The 10,228-nt window shown below is 34.1% G+C and overlaps 1 protein-coding gene and 1 non-coding gene across 12 annotated transcripts in view; both read right to left on the bottom strand.

The window, feature by feature from the left end:
* LOC126887881 (CKLF-like MARVEL transmembrane domain-containing protein 4) overlaps nucleotides 1–10,228 on the bottom strand; it is a 75,807-nt gene that overhangs the window by 19,900 nt on the left and 45,679 nt on the right. For all 11 annotated transcript variants that reach the window (XR_007699261.1, XR_007699259.1, XR_007699258.1 and 8 more), the window contains exon 3: nucleotides 7,702–7,971. Coding sequence is in view for 1 of the 11 variants with exons in the window: in XM_050655777.1 (XP_050511734.1) it covers nucleotides 7,702–7,971 (270 nt within the window). In the remaining 10 variants the exon portion in view is untranslated. The remainder of the gene's footprint in view (nucleotides 1–7,701; nucleotides 7,972–10,228) is intronic.
* Trnas-aga (transfer RNA serine (anticodon AGA)) lies at nucleotides 9,300–9,375 on the bottom strand. Its single transcript has one exon. It is a non-coding gene; the product is annotated as a tRNA-Ser (tRNA).

The raw sequence follows: 10,228 nt of genomic DNA, 5'->3' as shown, positions 1-10,228 counted from the left end.
TATTTATTTTTAACACATAAGTAAACGCTCGGACAGGTCGATTTTTAAAATAATCATAGTATATTATAGCATCAATGTTTCGAACTTTACGCGGTCCCTCTTCAGGTGACAGTGATAACTTTGATTTTTTTAAATGGGAAAGTACATCATGTGACACCTCATTTAAAAGCTTTTGAAAGACTGATTATAAAAATGTATAATACTTTAATCCTTTTTGGAACCGTAGGCGCAAAATTTCGGTCGAATTATTTTGAAATGTATTCATTTTTTTTTTTTCGAATCCTGAGAAAACTAATGAGTATTTTTGAAAAATGTATACGCAGAATGAAATATTACAGTATTATCGAGGGTAAAAAGTCCTTGAGAACTTCTATTTCAAATTCAAATATATCATTCAAAAGCAATTTTTGTTTATTCTAAGGGACTTTCAGCCCTCGGTAATAATGTAATCTTTTATTCCGCGTTTAAATTTTTCAAAAATACTTATTAGTTCTCAGGATTAGAAAAAATGAATGCGTTTAAAAACAATTCGGTCAAAAAACAAAGCAGAATATATAGGGAAACGTAATAGAGCAAAGATAGCAGTAAGGGAAGCGAAAAAGCTTAGCTGGGAAGAATTTGGAAAAGGATTGGAAGCAAATTACAAAACAGATAACAGAAAATTCTGTAATCGTATAAAGGGTTTAGAGGGAAAAAAGATAGGGAACAGTAGGAATCAAAGATAAAAATAACCAATTGAAAATAGAGACTACACAAATATTAGAAGTATGGAAACAATACTACGAAGATAAATTCAAACACGAAGAAGTAGAAAGAAATGAAGCAGGAAGAAATAGACCAGAACTGGAAGAGGAAGAGGAACCAGAGAGTATAAGGAAGGAAGAACTGAAAGAAGCTATAAACAATATTAAACTTGGAAAAGCGGCAGGAGAGGACCAAATAGATCCAGAAATGATAAAATGGATGGGTGAAAAAGGAGAGAACTGGCTATTACAGATATGCAAGGGAGCATGGAGTACAGAGAAAATCCCAGATGACTGGAAGAAAAACATAGTTCTACCAATATACAAAAAAGGACAACATAATGAATGCGAGAATTATAGAGCAATATGCTTGTCATCGGTCGCCTTCATGGTATACACGAGAATTATAGAGAAGCGTCTAAGATCAGTGATAGAGAAAGAATTAGAAGACGAACAGGCTGCATTCAGATCAAACCGTCAAACAAACGATAACGTCAAGATTATAAGGAATATAATAGAGAGACAATGCCGTAAAGGGGATGAACTATTTCTCATGTTCGTTGATCTGAATGCGGCATTTGATACGATAAACAGAGAAATAATGTGGAAAATATTGGAAAGCTATAATATACCAAAAAAGATGATAAAAGTCATAAAATCTATATATATGGAAGTAGAAGCCCAAGTACAAATAAATGGAGAAAGATCAGGCACTTTTAAATGGGAATTAAACAAGGAGATAGACTAAGCCCCCTCTTGTTTATAATAGTCATGGATACTTTAATCTAAAATACCTATAAAATAAAGATACCCTATAAAATACCAATAAAGATTAAGTCCCTTCTATACGCTGATGATATAGTTTTAATCACAGACACAGTAGAGAAAATGCAGAAACTAATAGATATTTGGCAAAAAGAGATACAGAAATTAAAAATGGAAATGAATCTCAACAAAACAAAACTTATGATAATGAATGAAGATGAGAAAAGAGGAAGGGATACTAATATAATAGTAAGGAAACAAGTAATAGAACACGTATCTACTTTTGAATATTTGGGAAATATAATAACAGATGATGGGAAAACGGACTTGGCAATAAGTAATAAACTGAAGAAGGCAACTAACGTGTATTACTCTTTAAATAATACAATTTTTGGAAAGTCAGAAATAAACAACAAAACTAAACTCAGAGTATATAACAGCATAGTAAATCCGATAATGACATATGGGGCGGAAACATGGATTGTGCAAAAGAAACATGAATCAATGATAAACGCGACCGAGATGAAATACATGAGAAGAATAGCCGGAGTTACGAAGTTTGATAGATTCAGAAATGAAGATATCAGAAGAGAGCTGGAACAAGAACCGATAATGAGGAAGATCGAAAACAAACAATTAAGCTGGTTTAAAAAGACTTACAAAGAAGGTACATGAAGCCAAAATGGGAAACAAAAGAAAAAAGAGAAGGCCGAGGAAGACATGGATTGACCAGATCCAGGATATAGGTGAAAGGAGACATATGAGTATGAGGGATATGAAGAACCTGGCCACCAATAGAAGCGATTGGAAGAAATGGATAAAAGGCGGAACCCGACATCCGACGCCCTGAAGGGCACTAAGGATTATGAGAAAGAAAGAAAGATATTTTTTTACCTTTCCTTGAATCTGTGATACATTCACCCAAAAAATATGTCCTATTGTACCTACCCAGTCCCATAGCTAGCTTATGGGTGATCAAATCACAAACTACACCGGTTCTGAATCGGCCATGACCGCCTCTTGATATACAGAAAAAAATTCAGATCCTTGTAACTTTTCCATACACATACTCACACAGCCACAAACATGTTCCCCTTCTTAAATAAAAATTGAGTAAAATTTCTGAGCACAGGCAACTTTTTAATGGTATAACTGATTTTAAAAATTAAACCTGCGTTGAAAGGGCATTGACCAATATTATCAGAAGCAGCAGAGGTCGGAATTAAATTTTCGAAATTGTTGGGAGTTTTGGGGACGAGAAAAACAGACCCTAAATGTTGAGGGCCGTAAAACTCACACCCTTGGACCAAACTGGTTGACATATGGAATTGGTCTTACCTAAACTTTGAGATGGGATTTGGTCCAGTTTTAAATTCAGTCAAGTTCGCATAATCGAAAACTTCTCGTACGTATATAATAATATAGTGTCGCAAACACATGCAAAAATGCATATAGGTGTATTTAAACCTATTTAATACCGGCAATATGTTTTTATAATACTACCTAATACAGAACAGAATGATCATGATCCTGTTGTTTAGTTTACAATAACTGTGGCCACCTGTTATTGTACATAAAAGAACGGTGATCATAGCGTGATTTAAAAATCATATTGATAGGTATACCATACCATCACAGTGTATACTGTTAATGATTTATATTTTTAAAAATTCGGGCGTTAATCCCGATAATTTCTTATCACCCTCGTATTTTACTAAAACAAAATAATATTCGTGGAATCCTTTATCATATTGTATATCCAAAGATTGGTTCTATTAATCATTTAATTCATTCTTATAACTAATTTGTAGGCGTTTATACAAGTACTTCAAAAACAGGTGCTTTAGTGTTTATCTCTTTAACTAGTACAGCAGAGCATTAGTTGAATAATAAATATATTCAATATGTATTTATTAATACATACTGTAATATCGAATGTATTTTCGTGATTTCATCTACTTATCCCGCATCCTTTTGCCTTTTTCTTCTTGTTTGTGTTTTATAGCTTTAACATTCTTATGTCTTCTTCCGTGTGTTCCTTTCTTTGATGTATCTGTTACCGGCCAAACCCGATTTCAGGACAAACTAGTTTGGCCTAGGCTAAACTAGTTTGTCCTAAGCGCGTTAAGATAAACTATATAGTATGGCCTTGGCCAAACTAGTTTGTCCTATCTCGCGTAGGCCAAACTAGTTTGTCCTAGGCCAAATTAGTTTATCCTGATATAAATACACACACTTCAGGCCAAACTAGTTTATCCTGAAGTGTATGTTTTTATATCAGGATAAACTAGTTTATAAGTTTATAAGTTTAAGTTTAGAAAACACTATTAAGAGTTGTAAGTATTTAGGGTAAATGATAAACCGAGATGGCACTTGTATGAAAGATATAGAAATGAAAATAGTGCTGGGAAAACAAGCCACGAAAGCACTCCATGGAGTGATATGGAAGAACTTCTTCTTGATGTGCCTATCCGTGAGGAATGTTGGCGATCATCATGGCAATCTTCACTTTATCTGCAGCAACGCGGAAAAGCTGCACAGATGTTACATTGAACCAGGTTCTGAGGTTCTTTAACCAGGATGTTCTTCTTCTTCCTGGACCTAGCTTTCCAAATATTTTTCTTTGCAGGATGGCTTGTAGGAGGGCATATCTGGATTCATTTCGCATAATGTGTCCAAAGTATTCCAACTTTCGAGATTTGATGGTGGTTAGTACTTCTCGGTTCTTCCCCATTCTTCTAAGAACCTCCTCATTTGTGACCCGATCAGTCCATGGGATTTTAAGAATTCTCCGATATAACCACATCTCAAATGCTTCCAATTTTCGGCACATATCTTCGTTCAAAGTCCATGACTCAACACCATAAAAAAAGACAGAGAAGACGTAGCATCTTAGCATTCTTACTTTTATACCAGGTTGATATAAAGAGAAAGGTTGTCATTTTCGGGGAAAATTTTCGTCGAAGTAAATCGGGAAAGCACGTCTGTATACAGAATTTAATTACGGTGAATTTTTTATTTGGGTGTTATTGGTGTAAAGTTAAAATCTTTGGGGGAAATGAATTTCGACTCAATTCAAGCTTTCTGCTTAACCCAGGTATAACATACCAAAAGGCACCGCCCGGAAAACATTCCACTTTGCGGTTCAGAGAGCCCATATGAAACGAGTCTTTGTACTCTATGCAGAGTATGGCATTAACAAAATAAGAAAATCTACGGTTTCGTTTTGATCAAAATCTGTCTTTCTCCATCCCCCGATAGCACTATTTCTAGGTCTACCTGTAGTCAAGGAGGCTCTAAGGAAGACAGATTTTTACCATTCCGACCGTAGATTGTCGATATAAATTAAAATAATTTATATCGCAGTATGGATAGAACGCCCTCTAACGGGGAATAAGCGAAATGAATTTCGACTCAATTCAAGCTTTCTGCTTAACCCAGGTATAACATACCAAAAGGCACCGCCCGGAAAACATTCCACTTTGCGGTTCAGAGAGCCCATATGAAACGAGTCTTTGTACTCTATGCAGAGTATGGCATTAACAAAATAAGAAAATCTACGGTTTCGTTTTGATCAAAATCTGTCTTCCTCCATCCCCCGATAGCACTATTGGTAAAAATCTGTCTTCCTTAGAGCCTCCTTGACAACAGGTAGACCTAGAAATAGTGCTATCGGGGGATGGAGGAAGGCAGATTTTGATCAAAGCGAAACCGTAGATTTTCTTATTTTGTTAATGCCATACTCTGCATAGAGTACAAAGACTCGTTTCATATGGGCTCTCTGAACCGCAAAGTGGAATGTTTTCCGGGCGGTGCCTTTTGGTATGTTATACCTGGGTTAAGCAGAAAGCTTGAATTGAGTCGAAATTCATTTCGCTTATTCCCCGTTAGAGGGCGTTCTATCCATACTGCGATATAAATTATTTTAATTTATATCGACAATCTACGGTCGGAATGGTAAAAATCTGTCTTCCTTAGAGCCTCCTTGACAACAGGTAGACCTAGAAATAGTGCTATCGGGGGATGGAGGAAGACAGATTTTGATCAAAACGAAACCGTAGATTTTCTTATTTTATTATTTTAAAATCTTTGGGGTTATACAGCAAAAATTGAAAAAAATACGATTTTCGGGCGCCATTCTGTTTATAAAAAAAGTAGCACATTATCTGCGGACTTTGCATACCTATATTATTAATATATACAATCATAAGATTCGATTCCAGCAATAAAATTGCTGGTAAATAACTTTTCTCTATTCTCCGATAATATGCCCAGACTAAATGGCCTATTGGTTAGAATACTTGGCTCCTGGATTTCACCCAGGCGAGTCGGTTTCGATTCCCGGCGTCGGAAATCCTTTTTGCTTTTAAAATTGACATTTTGACTTGAAAAATAATTGTTTTTATAATACTTTTTTATGTCGTGTCGTATAAATGATAAAAACGTGGTATTATAAAAACAATTATTTTTCAAATCGAGATGTCAATTTTAAAAACAAAAAGGATTTCCGACGCCGGGAATCGAACCCGACTCGCCTGGGTAAAGCCAGGAGCCAGGTATTTTAACCACTAGGCCATTATAGATGTAAGACACGGAGATAAATTTGACATTAAAGTTGTCGGGTTCTTCCATCTACTTTCGTATTTTATCTTTTCTTGCCTAAAGGCCCCGGACTCGCGCCAGCTGACAGACATCTTCGTTATCAAACAAGTACTATCTACCAAAATAAATTCATAGAGTCCCTGTTAAAATCACCGTAAAAATGTGACACTACCTCTCAGACAATAATTATAGAATTATTTCGTTTATCATTAACTTTACGACACACATAAATAAAAATGGAGAGAATTATATTTTATATAATTTTGATTTCTTTCTATATCTTGTTTGATAAGCGACAGTCATCATCATCATATAGGAAACCAGAGTAAACCGCATCATTATTTTCATTATGTTATCAGTTTCTTAGAAATTCTGGTATGCTCGTTATAGAAAATATTTTAGTAGGTTTTGGGACCACACTTTAACCAACATGATTCCTGTCATTTGACATGTTCTTCGTGTTCCACTAATTAAAATGCCCAGTTGGTGATAGACACCAGTCTGATTTTTGCATGAGAGTTTAATGAAAGGGCAACAAATCAATTGGATGTTCTATCCGAAAAAATACATCTGACGTTTTCGTAGTCTGACGTTCCAAATTTTTAACCTGTTCCACCATTAAAACTTCCCCTGTTCCAGTGTTTCCATATATCAAAGTTTGTCCGTCTAGAAACCGTTAAGCTATTAACAAATTTTCAGCTTGCTATTAATCAACTTTTTTTTCTTATGCGGGATCCAGAACTAATATTAAAGTTCTATACAGTAAGGTCTCATTTTATGCGGTGGATATGTTCTTCAGAAAAAGCACATATAAAAAAAATCGCATAAAAAAAGACTTTACTTGCATTGAAGAAGTAGGGATATGTTCCGTGGTTTTCTAAAATCACATAAAATGGTGGACGACGTCCACCAAAAATTGTGTCTTTGCTATTTTTTTCTCCATTGGGCCAAATAAAATCTTAAAGAAGGAATTAAAAACGCAGACTAACGATATTGAGATTGCAAAAACCTCTTCTTATGGAACATAAAATTTTACGACACTTAATTAAATGTTTCAATCCAGAAATCAAAACGTGCTGTTTATTATACTGCTACTTGAAATCAGCAACATTTAAACTCTTAAAGACTTAAACATTCAAATTTAATTTCAAAACAATTACAGGATATACTTTTCAACTTTCAATGCGAAACTCAGATTGATGTAATATATTGTACATCATGTAACAAGGGGAATACCCGAATTGCAAATCCTCAGATTACTGGCAACTGGATGGGAATAATTAATTATACTAGTTGTTAATAATATAAATTTTTGTATGAAATACAAACCGCACAACTTCAAAATTGCATTAAAAAAATCAGCAAAAAAAGAGACCTTACTGTATTTAAAAAAAGACCCGAGTTTCATTGAAAAGTCCCGGATTTCAGGTATTACTTTTCAGCCATGTCCCGAATTCGACTGAATTTGAGTTGGTCACACTTACTCATGAGGGCGGTAATATTTTTTTTAAGTGTGAACTAAGTGTCTATATTGATTTTTCTAATAGTTCTCAATGTTTAAAAAATCTTAAAAAACTGTAAAAATACTTACCCCAGCTGCAATGTAGGCTTCTTGGTGAAACGATATAGCTAAAGACGCCGCTATCAAATATAATCCGGTCCATACGGCACAAAATATGAATTCAATCTTTAGCCATGGCACCCTGTGGAATTTTTCTATAAGGTGGAATAAGTAGAAAGCCAACAGGATTCCGGTAAACCAAAATCCAGTCATAGCTACGAAATTGAAGAAGGCCCCTCTTGAGTGAGTCGCTAGCCACCCGCTGCATTCGATACAGATGAATCCTATTAAGTTGAGCGTCTAAAAAAAATGTTCCATCATAAATATATTTTTGCAAATACAATAACTAAATGTTACACATATCAATAAAGACAATTTACAAGTTTTAACAACGCTGCATTTTTTTACAAAAAAAAAATACAATATTTATTAACAATTCAAAGTTTTATCTCAGAAGAAAAATAAAACTTTTAATGAGACCAGGTTTGTGGTTACGCCTTCGTGGTTTCTATTGTAGACCTGGATCCCGCATACCAAACAAAAGTTGATTAATAGCAAGCTGAAAATTTGTTAATAGATTAACGGTGTCTAGTCGGACAAACTTTGATGTACGGGAACACTGGAACAGGGGAAGTTTTAATTGTGGAACAGTTTAAAAATTTGGAACGTCAAATTACGAAAACGTCCCATGTATTTTGTCGGACAGAATATCCAATTGATTTGTTACCCTTTCATTAAACTCTCATGCCAAAATCAGACTATTATTACTAACCAACATGATTCCTGTCATTTGACATATTCTTCGTGTTCCACTCATTAAAATGCCCAGTTGGTGATAAACACCAGTCTGGTTTTTGCATGAGAGTTTAATGAACTGGTAACAAAACAAATCAATTGGAAGTTCTGTCATACAAAATACATGGAACGTTTTCGTAGTCTGACGTTCCAAATTTTTAACCTGTTCCACTATTAAAACTTCCGTTAAAGTTTGTCCGACTAGACACCGTTAAGCTATTAACAAAGTGTCAGCTTGCTATTAATCAACTTTTTTTGGTACGCGGGATCCAGGTCTATTGCCAAAGTGGCAAATTCCAACGAAAACATGGTCTCGATTAGTGATGTAACGAATATTCGTATTCGTATTCGCATTCGCGAATATTCGTATATTTTTGCATATTCGCGCTCGCATTCGCATTCGCGAAGTTTGTGCGAATGTTAATATCGGAAAGAAAAATAATTTGAAGATAATATTAGATTAATAAAATTAAAATCTATTCACGTCTCACCTTTTTTTTATAAAGAAAAGGTAACTTAACCTCGTATAATCACGTTATCAGCCTTCACGTTATTTTATTATTTGCTATTATATAATAAAGCTTAAGATTTAGATTGATATACACTAAATATCAATTAACTTCTTAGTATAAATTTAGAAAACATTACAAAAATAGAAACAAATTCAAAAAACGAATGTGCGTGTACTTTGTACAGACGTAAGTTATACTTCTATTATATGATTTCAACGAAATAAATATATTTTATTTGTATTTTATTATTTAAAGATTAAACTAATTTTTACTTACACTTTCCAAAAATGTTTATTAAAATAATACAAAAAATGAATAAAAAATTAGAAAACACACGGATTCGAACCGGGGACCTTTCGATCTCTAGTCGAACGCTCTACCACTGAGCTATACTAACTTTGTTTTTACGGATTACAAGATTTCCAGACATAGTGACAAATAGATCAAGTGAAGTATAAAAATACTTTAAATATTACTTACTATCTTATTCCCGAGGAAGACAAATCCAGAGACACAAGAATTATAATAAATTTACTAAAAACACTGATATATTCTTTCCACACCCTTTTTCGACTGATACATACATAACTTAAAAGATTTAGCAACGAACTCCATACCGTCTGTGTGCGCATGCGCGCAGAATAATAAGAATTCACTCCCAATCGCGCCTAAAGAGGTATGCTTCTTTTCATGAGTATTTTTCAGTGCGTCACAAATGATAGAAAAAAGGTAAGTCCGTGATAATATACATTTTACTGACATGACATTTTAATTAAATCTGACAGTTACATTTTATTTGCAATTTGGCATAAAATCAAATCAAATTATATATTGTGATTATATTCGTAGATATTTTATATTATTCGTAAAGAATTTTTTTTTCGATTATAGCGCCATCTATTGACAACTAGAATAAATGTCACCGACGAAATGTAATCAGCGACGTGCGTTTTCTTCTGTCACATGCAATTTAATGAGTTAGAAAGAAATCGAAAAACTGTGACGCACTGAAATATCCGCATGAGAAAAAGCATATAACTTCAAAAACTGAATATTTGCATCCTCATTCGTATTCGCGAATGTTCAAAAAATGACATTCGTTACATCACTAGTCTCGATACTCATATACCGGATGGTGAATTGGAAAACGGGCCATAGGAAACTCGATGTAAAATTCTAAATTGTGTAATTCCTGCTTCCTTATTTATTTTAAGTCATGAGAAACTATTTGTGGAGGATTAAAATCTGTA

This window comes from Diabrotica virgifera, chromosome 7 (assembly GCF_917563875.1).
Source record: "Diabrotica virgifera virgifera chromosome 7, PGI_DIABVI_V3a".
Lineage (NCBI taxonomy): Eukaryota > Metazoa > Arthropoda > Insecta > Coleoptera > Chrysomelidae > Diabrotica > Diabrotica virgifera.
Note: the sequence above shows the minus strand (reverse complement) of the source record. Positions and strands in the feature narration are given on the sequence as shown.